At 37.4% G+C, this 20,201-nt stretch overlaps 2 protein-coding genes across 7 annotated transcripts in view; one reads left to right on the top strand and one right to left on the bottom strand.

Annotated features, from left to right (window-relative positions):
* The window catches only part of TPR (translocated promoter region, nuclear basket protein), a 60,617-nt gene extending 46,863 nt beyond the window's left edge, over window positions 1–13,754 (bottom strand). The window contains exons 1-11 of one of the 2 annotated variants that reach the window (XM_003925280.4): window positions 13,378–13,754; window positions 11,586–11,690; window positions 9,792–9,865; window positions 6,723–6,819; window positions 3,581–3,684; window positions 3,082–3,246; window positions 2,532–2,624; window positions 2,036–2,116; window positions 1,871–1,958; window positions 993–1,133; window positions 194–285 (exon numbers count right to left, since the gene is read on the bottom strand). In XM_003925280.4, coding sequence (XP_003925329.4) covers window positions 194–285; window positions 993–1,133; window positions 1,871–1,958; window positions 2,036–2,116; window positions 2,532–2,624; window positions 3,082–3,246; window positions 3,581–3,684; window positions 6,723–6,819; window positions 9,792–9,865; window positions 11,586–11,690; window positions 13,378–13,528 — 1,191 coding nt within the window. In that variant the 5' untranslated portion in view covers window positions 13,529–13,754. The remainder of the gene's footprint in view (window positions 1–193; window positions 286–992; window positions 1,134–1,870; window positions 1,959–2,035; window positions 2,117–2,531; window positions 2,625–3,081; window positions 3,247–3,580; window positions 3,685–6,722; window positions 6,820–9,791; window positions 9,866–11,585; window positions 11,691–13,377) is intronic. The other variant, XM_039459811.2, reaches the window with a different exon arrangement.
* A 219-nt stretch (window positions 13,755–13,973) lies between these two features.
* Window positions 13,974–20,201, top strand: part of ODR4 (odr-4 GPCR localization factor homolog) — a 48,529-nt gene continuing 42,301 nt past the window's right edge. For 2 of the 5 annotated variants that reach the window (XM_010336016.3, XM_010336014.3), the window contains exons 1-2: window positions 13,974–14,469; window positions 17,891–18,011. In XM_010336016.3, coding sequence (XP_010334318.3) covers window positions 17,913–18,011 — 99 coding nt within the window. In that variant the 5' untranslated portion in view covers window positions 13,974–14,469; window positions 17,891–17,912. The other 3 variants (XM_010336017.3, XM_074390101.1, XM_010336018.3) reach the window with 3 other exon arrangements.

The raw sequence follows: 20,201 nt of genomic DNA, 5'->3' as shown, positions 1-20,201 counted from the left end.
CTTTAACACTTACACAACACAGAAATGTTTACTGCATGCTAGATACAAAGAACTAGGAACTACAGAAAGACTTTCTTAGAATAATCCATTAATTATAAGATGATTTTCAAAACAATTTTTGAGAGAATTAAATTTCAGAGAGATTTTTATACCTTTGCTGAAGGAAAATAACAAGATTTAATATCATTCTTACCTCTGTTAATTTCATCCCAGGTTTCACTATCTTAGCTACAGCTGCTGCAGTAGGAGACATGGCTGCAAGCTCTTCTTCAGATAATATGGCTCCTGTGTCAAAACATATAATCCAGTATAATTTTGTAAAATTCCTAACTAGAAACTATTAGTTTTTCAAGATAAGTGACATGTACTATATATTATACAGTGATTGCCATAAACATTTTTAACCTATGACATCAAAAAGTCATGTAACACATCTAATTCTAAAAATCATGCAATCATCTGGGAATTTACAAAATAGTGTGTGATCAATTAGTACTTAGATACTTAATTCTGTAAAGATACAGATAGACCATTAATTTTAAAACAAATTCTAACAATGTAACTTGATGGAGTTTCCCTACATCACAGCATGACAGAGAAATACTATCAGTGAAATGACTTTCTTTTTTTTTTTTTTTTTTTTGAGATGGAGTTTGCTCTTGTTACCCAGGCTGGAGTGCAATGGCGCGATCTCGGCTCACGGCAACCTCCGCCTCCTGGGTTCAGGCAATTCTCCTGCCTCAGCCTCCTGAGTAGCTGGGATTACAGGCACGCGCCACCATGCCCAGCTAATTTTTAGTATTTTTAGTAGAGACGGGGTTTCACCATGTTGGCCAGGATGGTCTCGATCTCTCGACCTCGTGATCCACCCGCCTCGGCCTCCCAAAGTGCTGGGATTACAGGCTTAAGCCACCGCGCCCGGCCAATTAAATGACTTTCATGTAGGAAAGCTATAGTATTTCAAGCCACTAACAACCACCTATCAGTCATACCTTTACGTTTTGTGGCAGAAAGAAGGTCATTGGCATTCTCTAATTCCTTCTCCAATTTCCCTATTTTCTCTAGCATTTCTTTTTCCATTTGATCTTTAGATTCCTCCACCTCTAGAAGATGATCTTGTATTGCTTTATTGGCTAAAAACAATTTTAAAGACAAATATTCAAACATACAGTTAACATTTTAGTTTACGAAATGCACCAGATCAGTCACATCTCACCTCAGCAGACAATACTACATTTCTAGAGAAGCTACAGGTGACAGTATCTACTGAACGTTCTTGCTCTACTTATAATTTTGGAATTGTCTTGGCTGGTGAGTATTTCTCCTTTTGACGTCTCTTACCCACACGGAAAACAAGGAAACTCAAAGGGTAAAAAGTGGTTCTAGGTCTAGCTTTGATTTCAATTTCGATCTTTAATTCTAACTAAAGGGCATTATTGGAAAAGACCACAAATATTTTACATTGAAAAAAGCAAAAATTTAAGGAAATAAAAGACTTTCTAAAATGCAAATGATAAAGAGGATGTCTTGTTTATGAAGTAAAAGAGTATTCAAACATACTTAATCAGAGTGAATGTTTCAAAAAAGAAAGTTTTCTCATTAGAAATCAGGAAATTATACAAGATTATCAGATGAAAAACAACAAGCAAAAAACCCCCTGCTGTCTTTATTTTCAAAAATATGTAAACTTACATTTGCTTAAGATATAATTCCAAATTTCCTAATCCAAAGTTCTTTCTTCTGCACCTAATTCCATCCCAAATAAAGTCTAACACCTAAATCCAATAATCTATACAAAACAAGGGTAAAAAGAAAAAGAACATCTTCTATGTAATAACAAAAATAACGTTCCCATAAATGAAGCATTTACCTTCACCAGCTTCTTTCAAAAGTTTGTGTAGTTCATCCACTGCCCGGGTTAGTTCATTGCTCTTTGCTTCTGAGTCATCAGCGGCACTCTAAAAGTTAATCTTAAAAAGTTACCTAAGTCAATAGCACAACATTTAGATACTCACATGTGTGGTGGCATATTTACCTTGTACAAGTTAGAAAGTTTTATGTGTGCATTTAATTCGTTATGGAATTTCTCTTCCATACTGGCCTGTTGCTCCTTGGCCTGAAAAAGACAGCCCAATTATAGCAGTCTACTTTCAACTAAATTTAGAATGCTTACCAAATGCCAAGATGAAAAATTCCATTTTGTAAAGTAAGAGATAAAAACTAAAACACTCAAATTTAAATCAGTCTTTATGACCAATATAAATTAAGGATAAAACATTACTGATATTTTAAATTCAAAGTAGAATAATTAAACAATAATAAAATTAACCCACACTTATTTTTTAGATATTTTGGATATAGCATATAATTGCTATTTCTGATTCTATTACAGACTAGCTACATCACATGGAAGTAGTACTCTCACCATTTTATGGAGTCAAAGAGATTAAAACATGACATCACTTTGTGAAATAACAGCTTCATAAGTGCTTTAATATTTTATAAAAATAAAATTTAATGGTCATCTATACCTCTTTTAATTTGGTCAACAGATCCTCTACATGCTTTTGAAGATGTTCATTTGATGTTTTTAAGCCATTCATCTGTTCTTCCAGTCTAGAAACCTACAAACAAAAACCAGAGCTGGAGGAAAGGATGTCATATTAACTGAAATTACTCTGATATGAGGTTGATGCTGCTAAGGAAAAGCTGAGTAACTCCCCCTCCCCAGCTGAAAAAGCAGTTAAAATATGAATAAGAAAATTATGAATAACTGCTTGCAAAACAACATATTTACATTTAGCTCACAAAAACTTACCATCACTTTTTTAGGCACACACCACTTCTTAAACACGTATTTTAGAAAAGACATATCATAAGATAGCAGTTACTATCCAGATTCGACAAAGACTGTATTAAATTCTTTATTTAGATGCAATTGGTTGATTTCCTGTGCCAAATGTTAATGTGTTACTAACATTTAACCCCTACTTACAAGTAATCAAGTACACACTATTGAATACATATTTAATAACGTAAGTTATACCCAACATGAAGGAAAATACAATTTTACTAACTTACCTCTTCTTTTTTATTTTCAAGACTACATTTAAGCTCTAGAATCTCATTTCCTTTTTCTCTTCCAAGAGCCAAAAGTTCATCAGTTTTGGTTTTCAACTCTGTATTCAGCCATGTATTCTGATTATGTAGCAATTCCTTTTCTTGTTCCAAGCGTTTTTCTCGATACTAAAGAAATCCAAGAAAGTAACATCTACAGTTAAAGATGATATATGGTTATTCAAAAGATTTGTTCTACAACTAAGGGACATAAGAAGAATTTTATTTTAAAACAGAAATTAAGTATTTGCATAGATTCTTAACCAGAAAACATTAAGAAAGATAACTTAAATTTCAAATAAGCTAAACAGTTGAATTAGAATTGTCCTAATGCTTAATTTTTTGGCATTAAAAACAAAAAAATCCAGCTTCTAAGTACTTTACTGCCTATATTTGAAACTTAATTTAGGTGAGTTTTAATTAAAAAATATAGTTTATGCATTAGGAATCATCTGTTACTTGCCTTAACAGAAACATCAGAAGCTTGAAGTTCATCCAATTTTAACTGAAGTTCACCCTTCGTTGTATTGCTTTCTTTAAGTTTTTCGTTTAGACGTTTAACGTCCTCTAGAATGGTGAAAAAAGAATTAAAAAATAATGACTAATTAACACTCAACGGAACCAAATATCAAAAATGTATCTCTAGGAATGTAAACCTTTAATACAAAGTAAGCACAGCTGGCCCTTGAACACAGATTTGAACTGTGCAGATTCACTTCCACTCATATTTTCAATAAATATATTGAAATTTTTTTCAAAAAACTTGCAACAATTTGAAAAACTCACAGACCACAGACCAGTCCAGGCAGCCCAGAAATGGAAACAAACTAAAAAAAAGCTACTATGTTATAAGTGCATAAAATATATGTAAATACTAGTCGATTTTAATATTTACTCCATTAAAATATGCACAAATCTATGATACAAACTGAAAAAATTTATCAAAACTTATGCACACAAACAGGACATGACCCCATATGTAATTAAGAGAAATATAAACAAATGTAAAGATGTTTCATTAAACGATCACTGCATAAAATTAACTGTAATACATACTGTACTACTGTAATACTTTCATAGCCACTTCCTGATACTACTGCATTAAGCTCAAGTGTTTGGAATATGTTTAGAATGCTGTGACTCTAATGAGAGCAGTTTATCTCTCCAGTAAATTGCATAACAAAAAAAAATAGTAATCTTTTGAAGTTTTTGCATATTTGTCATTGTGTTTAGCGCAATCACATAAACCTTGAGTAACAACAGGGGATCCATCAGAAGGCCACTAGTGACATTGGAAGTGCTTCTAAGAAGCAGAGAAAAGTCATGACAATATTTTAAAGAGCTGAACTGCTTGATATGTACCATCAATTGAGGACTACAGCTTGGTTATCCACCATTTCAAGATAAATGAATCCTGTATAAAGACCGTTGTTAAATAAAACAAAAAGAGAAAGAAAATACGTGAAGCCATCACTGCAGCTACTCCACAGGAAACATAAAAAAGTGCATTTCTGCAAAATACCTTCCTGTCTCGTATTAAATTTGCAACTTTTATGGGGTGCAGGATTACTATCACATACCCATAGACTCTAATATGATTTGAGGTAAAGCAATATCATTATACAACAACTTAAGGTAAAAGGAAGGTGGTGATGGATCTAAAGCTAGATAATTTAATGTCAGCAAAGGATGGTCTGATAATTCTACGAAGAGGTTTGACTTTAAAAAAGTCAAGGAAACAGGATAAGCAGGTTCTGTCAACCAAGAAACAGCAGACGCTGTTAAGAAAATCATTGAGAAAGGTTATATGCCTGCACAGGTTTTTAATGCAGATGGAAGTGTCCTATTCTAGAAAAAATGCCACAAAAGACATTTATTAGTTAAAAAGGGAAGAAAGCACCAGGAAGGGATAGGCTAACTCTACTGTATTGCACAATGCAGTCAGGTTTACGATCAGAACTGCCCTTATTCATAAGATTGTTAACCCCAGAGTCCAAAAGAAAAAGATAAACACCAGCGGTTGTCTTTTTGTTACACAAGAAGAAGACCTGGACAACAAAGGAACTTTTTCTCTGAATTAGTTCCACTGATCACTGATGTTTTCTCCCTGAAGTCAGAAAGTATCTTGCCAGTAAAGGTGCTGCCTTTTTTTTTTTTTTTTTTTTTTTTTGAGAAAGAGTCTTGGTCTTATCCCCCATGCACTGCAACCTCTGCCTCCCTGGTTCATGCAATTCTCATGCCTCAGCCTCCTGGGTAGCTGGAAATACAGGTGCACGTCACCACACCCAGCTAAGTTTTCTATCTTTAGTAGAGATGGGGTTTTCACCATGTTGGCCACGCTGGTCTCAAACTCCTGACCTCAGGTGATCTGCCTGCCTTGGCCTCCCAAAGTGCTGGGATTACAGATGTGAGCCACTGCGCCCTGTCAAGGGGTATCTTTAAAGTTCTTTTGATTTTAGACACTGTCCCTGGCTACCCAGAACCCAGAAGTTCCACATGGAGGGTGTCAAAGCAGTCTACTTGCTCCCAAACATGTCTCTAATTCACAGCCTTCAGATTAGGAGATCATAAGGACCTTTACGTCTCATTAGAGACAATACTTTATGTAAAAACAAAAAAAGTCAACACTGTGGATGCGAACCCCAACAGAGAAAATATCATGAAAGTTTGAAAGGATACCACAACTGAAGAGGACATCGTTGCTACATTAAAAGTCATGAAAGCCATAAAGGCTGAAATAGTAAATTCCTGTTGGAGAAACTGTCCAGATGTTGTGCATGAAATCACAAAATTTGTAACAGAGCCAATCAACAAAATCATGAAAGAGTGTGTGCATATGGCAAAAAAGGTGGGATGAAGGGCTTCAAGATACAGACCCTGGAGAAATCCAAGAGCTAATCAGAGAAATAAACAGAAGACAACTAGATCAACTACCAGTTGCTGATGAACACACTCAACAATTATTTTTAAACAACTCTTGTGAGACTGGAAAAGTAAATTTAACTAATGGAGTATTATTTTATAACAACATAAATATCCGAAAATTATTTTAGAAATAAAAAAATTTCAAAAAGCATAAAAAAAAGAACCAAAGGAAATTTCTTAACATTAACTGCTTCGGAGTCAAGGTCACCTGACTATATCAGCTGTATTATATATTATAGTTTATGTTTATATATTTTATGTTCCTGCCTCCTTCAGTCTGTTTATAAATATAGACTGAGTAAAGGTTCTTATATTGAATGCTTATTATATAGCAAGGATGTCCATATAAATTGAAGAACAGTAGTTCACCCTTTGCAAATGAACAAAACTGTTTCCAATTTGATGTTATGTATAGCACTGTAGTAAAAATGTTTCCATGTAAAATTTGGTCCAAATTACTACTTCTTTGAGATGTTTTTCATTTGTGTACCTTCTAGACACTTCTTTAAACACCTGATAATGATTTAAAGATAAATAAGTAGGAAAATAATAGGACATTACACTGAACTCTATACTCACCCATAACAAAAAAAAATCAGCGACAGAAATGGACTGATAATTAACTCCTAGTTCTATTAGAAGAAAAATAAAGGAATAGAGCTAAAAGCACTTCTTCATACCTGTTAAGTATTCAAGTTCTTGAGATAGTCTCTCATTGGTTCTAATTAAGTCTCTTTTCTCAGCTTCTAATTCTTCCTTTGCTCTTGTAAATTGACTCTGTAATATAAAGAAATAATAAATAAGAAAAGCAAGTAGAGCAATACAGGAAAGTGAACACAGAATTGTCACTTTAGTTAACACAGCTGCAGTTTAAATGATTGGGTCTCTCTTATAACTTACATGTCAGAAAGTTAAAAAGTACCCATAATTCCAATTTTTCTATTTAAATTTTGGATTTTAAAAACATTTTTACAAGGCTTATGAATTTTTTTCTCCTGTCCCTTTTAATCACATAGAAATGTTCTAATTACTTAGAATATCACTGTATTTACAACCTAGTTCAAATTATTTTTCAAGAAAGATTCCTAAAAATTGAATTACTTTAAACCTTTAACATATTTTGTCAGTGGGGTGCAGTAGCTCATGTCTGTAATCACAACACTTCAGGAGATCAAGCTGGGCAGATCATTTGAGTCTAGGAGTTCAAGACCAGCATGGGCAACATGGCGAAACCCTGTCTCTACAAGTAGGAATAAACAGCCAGGCATGGTAGCACATGCCTTGGTCCCACCTACTTGGGAGGCTGAGGGGAGATAATCATTTGAGGCCGGGAGATAGAGGAGCACCACCGCACTCCAGCCTGGGCAGCAAAGTGAGACTCTGTCTCAAACACCAAAAACTTGTCAAACTGCTTCCCAGCAACACAATGGCAATTTATATGCTTTTGAGTTAGAAATACCAATTTCAAGCTACCTATGCTAGAACTGCAGGTTGCCTTTTAATATTCTTGTTTCCTATATAGAAGCTTTTTAGGTTCATGTAGTTCCATTATTTCCTTTTGCAGCTTTAACTACCGATGTGATATCCAAAAAAATCATTACCAAGGCCAATGTCAAGAACCTTTCCCCTATGTTCACTGCTCTTAGTTTTATGGCTTCGGGTCTTCCATTCAAATCTTTTATCCATCTCGGGCTGATTTTGGTGTTACGCAGTAAGTAACACAAGCATCCAACATTCATTTCTTCACATGTGGAAATCGTTTTGCCAACACCATTAATGAGGAGACAATCCCATCTCCATTGTGTCTTCTTGGTACCCTTGTTGAAACTGGTTGATCATATGTTTGGATTTATTTCTGAGCTCTCTATTCTACTCCATTGGTCCATGTTTCTGTTTTTATGTCAGTACTATACTTTTTGGATTACTATAGTTTTATAGTAGTTGTCTAAATCATGAAGTATGATGTCTCCAACTTTGTTTTTCTTGCTCAGTATTACTTTGGTTATTCACGATTTCTTAACTGATTCCATCAGAATTTTAGAAATTTTTTCCCTATTTCTGTGAAGAATGCCCTCTGACAGGATTAGGCTAAATCTATATATTGCTTTATATAGCATGGACATTTTAGCAATATGAATTCTTATCTATGAATACGGGATATCTTTGCAATTATTTGAGTTTTTAATTTCTTTCATCAGTTATATCATTTTTCAGTACAAGTCCATCACCTCCTAGGTTAAATTTATTCCTAAGTTGTTTTTTGTTTTTTTGATGGTACTCTAATGAAATTGTTTTCTTGATTTTTCAGATAGGTCATTGTTTTTGTATAGAAATGCTGCTAGATTTTTGAATATTCATTTTGTACCCCGCAACTGTATAAATTCATTTATTAGCTCTAGCAGATTTTTGTGGAATCTTTGAGATTCTTTACATATAGAATCATACACTCTCTAAGTAGAGATAATTTTATTTCTTCCTTTCCAACTTGGGTGCATTTTATTTCCTTTTCTTCTCTGATTGCTCTCGCTAGTACTTCTAGGACTATACTGAACAGAAGTGGGGAGTGGGCATCCCAGCCTTGCTTGGATCTTACCAAAAAAGCTCTCAGTTTCTTTTTTTTAGCCACAAAGCAGTTAAATAAATTATATTACTTTTTAAGCTGTTTCATAGGTTTCTTACCTCCCTGCAAAATTTTACATGACTGTGTGCACACTATTTTCTTGGGCTACAGATCCACAGCTTTCATAAGATTTATAAAGATTTTGTGACAGTTCTGCTTTCTTTCCAAAAGATTAAGATCCTCTGTATTGGGTTTTATTTCTGAACTGCCTTTTATTCTCTGTACCGATTCTTGTATCAGCATTGTAATGTTTCAATAACCATAGGTTTATAAAATATTTGAATATGTGGCTATGCAAAGACTTTTAAATTGATACTTCTTCTTTTTAGAAGCATCCTATCTATTACTATGCTATTTTCCCAATCATCTTTAGACCTACATTAACAAGTTTCTGGCTATTTGACTTGGACTTAAGATTCAAAATGTATTACCAACACATTAATTTGGAAAACATTTCTATCCAGAAATACGTGATATCTTCATTTATAAAGGTACATTCTCACAGTTTTCGGTTAAGTATTTGAGTTTTCTTGGGTACTGAATTTTTCTTCCTAAGTATGTTTCTTTCAAAGCCTTTCTAGGTATATTGTGAGGCTTTTCTGCTCCTATCCAGATTCTGGAAGTAGATTTTTTTTGCCTTTTAGAAATTTGAAGAAATTATCTTTTAACACCAAATAAAATGCAAATTTTAAAAAAGCAATGGCAAAAGTATAAAGTTGTATCTGGTTAAAAAATAACTGGGTATGACCACTTAACTAAACAAACTGGTCGGCAATCCCTGTGATCATATTCAAACTGTGATTCTTACAAATAAAACTGCCCTAAGAAAATGATTACCAGTGTGAATTCACCCAAATCCTCAACTGGATCACAGCATTTGGTATAATACCCAGAATACAGTAAGCATTTAATAGATAATTTCTATTGGGTAAAAGAAATGTCCAATCTATCAATAAAACGTAGTAAGAGCCAATTAAAAAATGTACATATACATATTTTTGTTGGTAACTTCTCCTAATAGGATATCAGTTATATCTTCCCATTGACTAGTAACTGATAAACAATCAGAACAGAAAGTTTTCTCAAATAACATATTTACAATTAGCTTATTCACAGGAATATCTCTTACCTGAATAGCGATATTGCGATCCTGAGCAATTTCAAGTTCTTTGTTTTTCTCAGTTACTGTCTTCAGTTGACTGTCTGGATAAAAAGAATTTTACACGTACATACACATTCGCTTAAAACTTGTAATGAGTGTTTTTACATAACTGTCAATCTTACACATTTTAAAAATGAAAAAAACAGAAGTGCAGAAAGACTGCATTGTATATCACATTCCAAATTCATGAATATATTCAAAATTTACTGTGTTCTAGACCAAAATTTTAAATATGCTGTCCTGTCTCCAAAATCAAATGCACAATAATCCTAGCCAACATTTATGGGAAAAATCATATGCAATTAATTCCGATATTTTTCAATAACATCTTCTAGAATATCATGTATCATAAGAAATAGCGAACTGTATTTGGCAATAAGGAGTTAAAAAGATAGAATCAAGAGAGAACATAGTATTTAAAGTATATAACATGTGTATATTTAGCAAGTCACTATAATGTTTGCAATTCCTATCTTTATCACTATAAAGAGAGCCTTTAAAGAGAAAAGCATTATGTTTGATAATGTACTTATCTCTCAATCTCCACTGAAAATGGGCTCTTTTCCTTTACACAGTTTCTCTTCTAAACACAGGCTAACTAGAAAGAATATAATTTTTGAAATTTTTCCAAAAAATATCATTTTGAAACCGTGTTTCACTAAAACACATCTCTATTATATGCTGGCAATTCAATGAGCAAATAAATTAATTATAATCTTCTATTTAAGAGGACTATTCAAGCAAAAAAATCACAAATTTTCTATTTTGTTTTACTATTTACTGCTTTCCAGAACAGACTTACTAATCCAGAATACACACACACACACACACACACACACACACACACTCTCTCACTCTCTTTCTCTCTCTCTCTCTCTCTCCCCGCCCCCCCAAACAGAATACCACAGTAAGGTATCTGATGTTTCTCTAGGTTCATCCTTATAGTTTTCTCTTCTCCCAGATCTCGTAAAAGCTGTATTCATAGTCATTTTTCTGAAACTGATCAGCACTACTGCTAAGCAGATCTTTTTATTATGCCTAGGTAAAGTACCCAAAAAAAGTTACAACCTAAACAAACAGTCCATGGTCACAGACCCATTAAGAAGGAAAGTTGCAATTTTAATCATTCCTTTGATTACGAACTTCCTGTGTTCCTTCTCCACTGATCAAATTAAAACTGAACTATATTGAATATCAATTAATTATGCCAGCCAGGCAAGGTGGCTCACGCCTGTAATCCCAACACTTTGGGAGGCCAAGGTGGGAGAATCACTTGAGGTCAGGAGTTCAAGACCAGCCTGGCCAACAGGGCAAACCACTGTATCTACTAAAGACACAAAAATTAGCAGGACCTAGTGATGCATACCTGTAATCCCAGCTACTCAGGAGGCTGAGGCACAAGAATCATGTGAACATGGGTGGAGGCTGCAGTGAGCCAAGATTGCACCACTGCACTCCAGCCTGGGCAACAGAGAGTGACTCTGTCTCCAAATAAATAATCAGATACTGTTAAGATTTACGCGTGGCGAAAGCATTTTTAACAGCAAAATCAGAGTAAGAATCCAGGCCTCCTGACCATTAAGCTCTGTGTTCTTACAAAACCTTTACCACTAAGTGAAAAATCAAAGTATCATAACAAAAACCAGTGATGCTTAATCAATATTTTCATATTTAGCAGGTAAAGGTTTCCAAAGTATATAAAGGAGTCTCTGAAGATTTCAGTACTCCGAGAATACCTACAAAGAGGAATTAAATACTTACTGAGTTTCTCTAGCTCAAGCCGCAAGCTCTGACACTCTCGGGTTTCATTCACAAGTCTCTCTTGACTGTGGGACAGTCTCTTTTCTATTTCAAAATACTGTTGTTCTGCAGCAGACAAGCAAAAAAAAAAACCAAACACATGTACATACATTGTCAATACTGCTATTTATTTCTAATAACCTTGATTTTAAAATTTAAGATATAGTATCAGAATTCCACTCCAAGTAAGAGAATCTGAGTAAAGATAGACTGAGCACCGAAAGGGACTTAATAGCATTTCCAAATGACTTACGTGACAAAAAATAAAAAATAAAGGCCTAAAAGGGGCTTTACAAATGAGTGTCTTCAAGGCAGGTAATATGTCTGATTTATCTTAGTATTTTCCCCAGACATCAGTAAACTACTTACCATAAAGTATTTATTAAACGGGAAAAAACTGTTTAGACAAAAAAACTCCTTTGTTTTAAAAGGCTTCTTTTAAAGTAGTCAAGATATTACTTGAAAGTATCAAACTACTAACTTTATGTAAAAGTAAATTGTGTAAATTTCCCAAGGGAAGGAATTGAGTATCATGCTCAGCACAGTATGAGGAACATGTAAGACACTCAATATTTACCGAGCAAGTTAATAAATAGAATGCAACGTATTATACTCAGCTCTGGGATCTGAGAACTAATTTTCAAGGTCAATTCTGCTTGACAGTTCATCTTCTTTTGAAGTAAAAAACCTGTTCAAGCCGGGCGCGGTGGCTCAAGCCTGTCATTCCAGCACTTTGGGAGGCTGAGGCGGGCGGATCACGAGGTCAAGAGATCGAGACCATCCTGGTCAACATGGTGAAACCCCGTCTCTACTAAAAATACAAAAATTAGCTGGGCGTGGTGGCGCGTGCCTGTAATCCCAGCTACTCAGGAGGCTGAGGCAGGAGAATTGCCTGAACCCAGGAGGCGGAGGTTGCGGTGAGCCGAGATCGCGCCATTGCACTCCAGCCTGGGCAACAAGAGCGAAACTCCGTCTCAAAAAAAAAAAAAAAAAAAACCTGTTCAGAATTTCCAGCCAACACAGCAAGAACAATATTAACCTCCCCAAGCAAATGGTAAACCAAAACACATTAACAGAAGTTCCTATTTTACTCATGGTAATTACTATATTCTTCATATTTTTTCAAGGATCTTCAAGCCATTATTGTCAGTAACTTTCATACTTAAATACCTACTTCAGGTAATTGTAAGAAAATGTTAACGTTTTCTGTCAAACTCCAACTTTGTGAGAGAAATCGGATATGTTAAACTTATGTACTGCATGGTCACTGGGTTTCCCGTCCTCCTATGCACCTCACGTCCATTTTTGTAAACGTCGAATTCGTTCTGGGGCCACAGGACGACGCACACACTGAGAACAAGTGCACAGAGCGGTCAGCCTGGCAAAGGCCTAGAACGCAGGTGACTAGAAACTAGGGCGGAGTCACCATCAGCCGAAACGCAACAGAGCATGCAAGCTTCTCTAGGCTTAGAGACGCGGGGTCGCAGACCCCAGCAAGTCGGCTTCCCGTCTGCCCGACAGAGAGAAGCGTCCCTAAGTACAAAGAAAACGGTACCAAATGTAAGATTCAGATTTGCTTCCAAAAAGGCTTCTCATCCCACCGTGAGGAGCAGGAGAGCGAAGCTCAGGCTACCCAGAGCCCAGGAAGTGAGGGGAAAAGCGTCGTGCCCAGCTCCAGCTTGCGAGGGGGACGCCCAGACCCCAGAGCGGGAGTCGAGCCCGGAACCCGGGGCGGAACGAGCCTCTCACTCACCGCTCTCCACCTTGAATTTCTCGTGCCGCCCCTTCAGGCCATCGATCTCGGACTGCTGATCAGCGAGGAACTTTTCAAGTTTGTTCTGGACGGACTTGGGCAGCTTGCTCAGCTCGGTGCGCTCCAGGACTTGCTGCAACACCGCCGCCATGTCGGTGGGGCCACGAGCCCCAGGGGCAGCGGCTGACGGGGTAGAGGCGGAGAAGAAAGGCGGACACCAGGAGGACCCAGAAGCCTGCGCCGCCGCCTCTATCACCTCGCTCGGCGGCTCGCGCGCGCCAGCCCGCCGGAGACTCCCGCGGCGGGACCCTGGGAAATCGAGTCCAGCCTCAGCGGCGGCGCCCGAACCGCAGCACCAGCCCGCCCGCGCCCGAAGTGCGCGCGCAGCCCTCGGAAGCTGCGCACCCTGGGATTCCGAGTTCAGAGGCTGCCTCCGAGCCTCTCGGGCACCCTATCTTCCGGCTCCAGCTCCACCCACTTCAGGCCTCTGGGAAACGTAGTGCTCTTCTCATTCCCTACCGGGACCCCAATTCCGCACCGCCCTTTCCGTTTCCGCTTCTCTCCCCGCTCCCCCGCCCCCCGGCTCTCCTATCTCTGTCGCTCAACCGCTGTCCGCGCGGTGGCGCCGCATAGGTACTCGTCACCCCACGGTCCTCCCTGAGGAGCTGGTGACCTTACCGTCAAAGCCCCGGGATGCCATGGGTCGTCCTCTTGGGCGGCTTCTGGACACTGAGCCACTAGAGGGCATCGGTCCCGGCAGGGCCGGACGGCAGGCTCCGGGCTACCGCCACGCTCTCAATGGCGCCCAGAAGGGGGCGGGGTGGCGACCGCAATCGCTTTGGCTGAGGCTCTGCGGTGAAGGGAGGGGGGCGTTGTGCGTCATCAGTCTGCGCCACCTGACTCCCGAGACCCTGGCTTTGGCGTGGGAAGTGAGGTGTGGGAAGTAGGTCGCTTTCTGATGAATTAATTGGCGGTGAACTGAGACTAGGGGGAATCCTCCCGCCAGCGGCTGGTACTTGCACCCGGACCCCCATCTCCGGCAAGCACAGTCCGACGTGTATTGTCTGCCGCGAGGGCACATTCCGAAAACAGGTGAGTCAGCCCGAGTGTAAGACGTGTGCGCGTGCGCTGGAGCACAGCTGCCTTTTCAGGGGAAGAAGGAAGGGACAGAGTGTTGGCGACGTGGACAGTCACTCCGGCACACACTTCTGACGAACTCACCTTGGGTGAAACGCCGTACCTTTTGGGCAGTGGGGGGTGATACTGAGTGATTCAGGAATTTAAGGAGCCGGGTTAATTCTTGAGGAGAATTAAAAGAAACCAGTAGCACTTCGAGTGTAGCCTGTGTTTTCTTTGCAGAAACAGTTACCTAACATGCTATTTAAGATTGAAAACTGTCATAACTGAAGTTTTTAAGCATGTTCTTGATTGCTTCAGTAACAACTTGTACGTTTCCAGATCATAATTCTGTAAATTTAAAGCTCCATCTGTGTAGATCGTTTCGTGTTTAATTAGTCTTCCGGGAGAATTTATTAAATTATTGATTGTAAATAATGCATTCCCAGTGTCGTTCTCTCTGCAGTTCCCACAGTCGTGGGCCTTCTGTGAATTGGTGATTTAGTTCTTATGTGAAATTGACTCTCTTTTTCTCTAGTTCCTACTTTTGAATCATGCGAGGCTGTCTAAGAAATATAAATGGAAGCATTTTATGATATTTTGTAATAACTAAGAAAAAAATAAATCAGCAACAGAGCTTAAGGTTTTTTCCCAAAAAATATTTTTTAGGTAAGCACCGTAACTAAAGTTGCTGGTATATGGAGTATTATGCTATGTCCTAGGCTCACAATATTATCATACTGTTGATCCGTCATTTGGGAAATGTGGATTTTCTGTACTTAGATTCACAGAATCCTAAAATTACATAGGTTTTCAGATCTGCTAGGATCCAAATTCTTTGTTTCATAGATTAGAAAACCAGAGTCCAGGAACGTTGAGTTGTTTCAGTCACAGTGCTTGGATCACAAGGGCTTTGGCCGATAAACAACGTTTCTAGAAACTTAATGACTGTGCGAGGCAAGATACAGTTGTCCCTTGGTATCCATGGGCCATTGGTTCCAGGACCCTCACCCGTCCACTCTCATGGAGATCTGTGGATGCTCTACTTCCTTGTGTTAAATGGTATAGCATTTGCATGCCTTAAATCACCTCTAAGTCACATACAATACCTAATACAATGTAAATGCTGTAGTTGTTATATTGTTTAGGGAATCGTGACAAGAAGAAACATCTTTACACTAACAGTGCAAGTGCAATCATGCTTTTTTAAAAAAAAATTAAAATCTGTGGTTGGTTGAAAACGTGGACATAGAAACCACAGATACAAAAGACTGACTATATACATTTTTTTTTTTTTTTTTTTTTTTTTTTTTGAGATGGAGTTTCGCTCTTGTTACCCAGGCTGGAGTGCAATGGCGCGATCTCGGCTCACCGCAACCTCCGCCTCCTGGGTTCAGGCAATTCTCCTGCCTCAGCCTCCTGAGTAGCTGGGATTACAGGCACGTGCCACCATGCCCAGCTAGTTTTTTGTAGTTTTAATAGAGACGGGGTTTCACCATGTTGACCAGGATGGTCTCGATCTCTCGACCTTGTGATCCACCCGCCTCGGCCTCCCAAAGTGCTGAGATTACAGGCTTGAGCCACCGTGCCTGGCCCGACTGTATACATTTTTAGTACTACCTTTTATAAAGTTTGGTTGACTGTATTTAAAAATTTTGAAGAGCACTAAAGAAAAAATTATCTGAAATTCTATCAGATTTCATAATTGAATAGATTTTCGTCTCATTATTGCATTCAGTTTTTTACACATTAATATGGTTACAAGGTGACACCTAGAAGAAATAAGGTTAGAAGGTTAAATATCATAACTTTGGAATTACTTCTATTTGTTGCAAGAATTAAAAATTATTAGAGCAGAAGGAAAACGAGTATATTATACCGAAGTAGAGGAAAGTTAATACATAGAAATGCATACCTGAAGGTATTACTAAAGATTAAAAACCCTTAACTTCATAGAGGCATGAATGATATTTAGATAAGCATTCCTAGACTTCGTCTCTAAAACATGATGTGCAAATCTGATTCACGTGTACTGTTGTCAAAAAAGAGCTAGGAAGAAATTAATGTGTTTTGAGAGAAAACTGAACAAGCCTCAACAATAATTAAGCAGTGTCCAATAGGACATTTCAAACTTAATCCATACTCTGGTGTTTAGTTTTAAAATGCAAAAATCAGATCTATCTGATGCCAGTACATGTGTCAGTCACAAAATGGTTTTGCATATCTCTAGTAGCCTTAGCTTTGTGGTACTGAATAAGATTCACATTTTTACTGAACCCAAATGATGATGATTCCTAAATTGCAGTGTTCAAAATACTGCATCTGTGTTCCTGCAGTCTTTGTTTGTTTTATAGCTCTTTTGGATATCATCTCTTTTACATTTTCATCCTCACTGCTTATGAGTTCCTTGATTTAATCATGTATTATATTGCCTAACTCTTTGATTCAATATCTTTGGTTGTAAGCTACAGAAATGCAAATCAAAGGTGTATAAGCCAATAGAGGGAATGAATATACTGATTTCCATCCACAAACCAGAGAGAAAGCAGCATAAGAGCTACCCTTAGTAATGATTTAATTGAGGAACTGGTTTCTATTCTTCATTATGAGTATGGTGTTGAAAAACATGAATTCTGGAGCCAGAGTATCTGAATTTAAATCCCTCCTTTGCCACCTAACCACTTTGGCAGGTTATTTAATCAACTTCTGTCATTGCAGTTTCTTCATCTATTAAAGTATGATTATATAATAGTACCTACTTCCTGAGGTTTTGTGAATTATTAATATTACATGGAAAGTACTTACAATAATGCCTTGTACAGACTAGAAGCTATATAAATGTTTGTTAATTGTATTGCTGTTTATTTCCTTAACTCTTGCTGTAGTATGTATTGCTCAAGGACAGAGATCATGGTGCTCATCTTTGTGTTATCCCATTCAGCATAGTTTCTAAGCAAATAGTATAGTTCTTTTGCATATGCTTATCAAGTAAATGAATTTGATTCTTTCTGCCTCCCAATGAACTATTCAGAAATTCATGTTTACTATTTAAGCAATGAGAACACTGAGACTAAGGAGTAGATCTAAAGTAAGAAATCTGGTGTGTTGCCTGCTAGTTTAGTATCCCCTCCCTTATCCCAGGAATGGGAAAAAAGTTTGAGCTCTCATGTCAACTCTGGTTGATCGTGGTTGTTTCCTGTTGCACTGTGCTGAGAACAACTCTGGAACTGCATCTGAACTTTGCAAGAAAGAATACCCTATGTAATAAGCATTTGCTGCAAGGCATGTGATAGCATCAGGATAGTACCACTTCTCTTGCTGTAGTACTCCCACTATAGAAACATTGCAAATGATATTTTACCTAAAAATGCTGTATCTTTTTTTTCTTGTAATATAGGAGATTAATTTAGGTCCCCAAAATGGGAAGAACCTACATTGTAGAAGAGACTGTGGGACAGTATCTTTCAAACATAAATCTCCAAGGAAAGGCTTTTGTCTCTGGCCTTTTAATAGGACAGGTATGTATCTTTTACTCTGCATTTATTGCTAAATAATTACGCTGTAATTTACTAAAACAAATTACCTGTTTATTTAAAGTAAAAAGATGCTATTTAATAACAAACTCAAGGTTGGGGGATGGAAGGAAGGCTTGTAGAAGAAGTAATTTTAAAGTAGGTCTTTAAGGAAATGTGGAGAAGTAGATGGACCTAGCCCAGGTTTGCTCAAGTCAGGCCACCTTCCCTTTTGACCATGTAAAAGTAATTTATAAGGTGCAAACTTCAGAATTAGAATGTTTATTGACCAGATTATTTAAAAACATTTTGTTGTCTTTTCAAAGTTTGTTTTTTTTTTTGTTTTTTTTTGTTTTATTTTGAGACGGAGTTTCACTCTTGTTACCCAGGCTAGAGTGCAATGGCACGATCTTGGGTCACTGCAACTTCCGCCTCCCGGGTTCAGGCAATTCTCCTGCCTCAGCCTCCTGAGTAGCTGGGATTACAGGCACGCGCCACCATGCCCAGCTAATTTTTTGTATTTTTAGTAGAGACGGGGTGTCACCATGTTGATCAGGATGGTCTCGATCTCTTGACCTCGTGATCCACCCGCCTCGGCCTCCCAAAGTGCTGGGATTACAGGCGTGAGCCACCGCGCCCGGCACCTTTTCAAAGTGTTTTGTACTCCCTTCTAATCTTTCTAATTTCCAGTTGTCTAATTCTTTGCAAAAGGAGCTTTTGAAAATTTTATTTCCATTCTAGTTTGTCTTGTCTTACCCCAGACTTACAGCAACAGTGGTCATATTTTTGTTATATGCTATAGTACTCATTTTATTGATTTTTTAAAATGTTGGATCAATAGGGAGGGAAAGGGATCGGGGAAAATTTGGAATTTAGACAAATTCTATTTTCCTCTTAGAGCTAAGTCTTAAAAATCAAGACAAAATGGAACAGAGATTCAGATACTTATTTTAAAATGCATAAACAGCCACTGATTTATTATGTGAAGGAAGAACCTGTTCATCAGCAGGAGGGACCAGTCAACAGTACAAAGCAAAAAAAAAAAAAAAAAAAAAAAAAGAAGGAACTAAACCTCTGATCAGGACAATTTTCTTTCTAGATTATCTTAGCCTAATGCCTTAGAATCTTCAAATTGCGTAATTAACTTCTCTTACTCTGATTTTATCCATATTCCCAAGCTACTTTATTTTATAATTTGATGCCCCATGTTTTATCTACTTATAAAGAAAACACTGTCCAGAGGACTCATGTGTTCAGACGCCTTCATGGCATTTTAGTTTCCTACATCATTCTGAATGAACTTAGTTCATGTCAGTCTAGACATGAAAAGACAGGCTCATTTTCAGAATTTTCATAAATCAGATTTCTTAGTTTGCAAGACAGTTGGCAAATATACACGGTTCGACCAGGTGGTACCACCCTGTGAGACCTCTCATTAGGCAGCCAGACTGCCTTTCTTGAGAACAGTGTGAATTTCTTTTTGATTCAGGTTACTTAGGGTGTAATGCGCCAAACTCTTTTTGTTAGTTTTCTGTTTAAGTTTTTTTCCTTCTCTTTGTTTAAACTATTTAAGGGAAGAAAGGTCTTAGAGAAAGATATGATCAGTAGAGATTAAAAAGTCAAAGAGAAAGGCCCCCTTCTAAATTTCTGTTAACTGGATAAAGGTTGTTTCTAAAGCTCAGCAAAAACTGCCATCTTACAAATGAGTGTCTCATAATTGAGGATCTTCCTTCCATCTATCTTTATGCTGCCTTTTCATTCCTTTCAGTATTCTGTGTTCTTTCTTCCAGAATTTATTGCTTTTTCCTATCCTTCCACTTAAGCTTACCTGTTTCCTGGTCCCTGTCTTTTTCTTTTTAAAGTTACACATTTTATGAAAAAAAGGGGAGCTTCTTAATTGAGACTTACCTTTTTTTTTCTGTGTTTATTTGAATGTAACTTCCTGAAAATAACTTGTAGGAATAATTAGTCTTCTTTTATTTTCCATCCCAAGATGATACTAATGATCAGAGTTTCAGGTCATGTGTGAGGATGATACCATGCTAACTTGTATTATCAGCCTTATTTTCACTCTTACATAGGAAACTTTCACTCTAGTGAACTGAGCTATTCCCTGCATTTATTTTTAGATCTCCCACCTTTGGCTACTACTTAACTACTATTACAACTGAAGAACAGATTGTATGTGGTGGCTCA

Source organism: Saimiri boliviensis, chromosome 19, assembly GCF_048565385.1.
Source record: "Saimiri boliviensis isolate mSaiBol1 chromosome 19, mSaiBol1.pri, whole genome shotgun sequence".
NCBI lineage: Eukaryota > Metazoa > Chordata > Mammalia > Primates > Cebidae > Saimiri > Saimiri boliviensis.
Note: the sequence above shows the minus strand (reverse complement) of the source record. Positions and strands in the feature narration are given on the sequence as shown.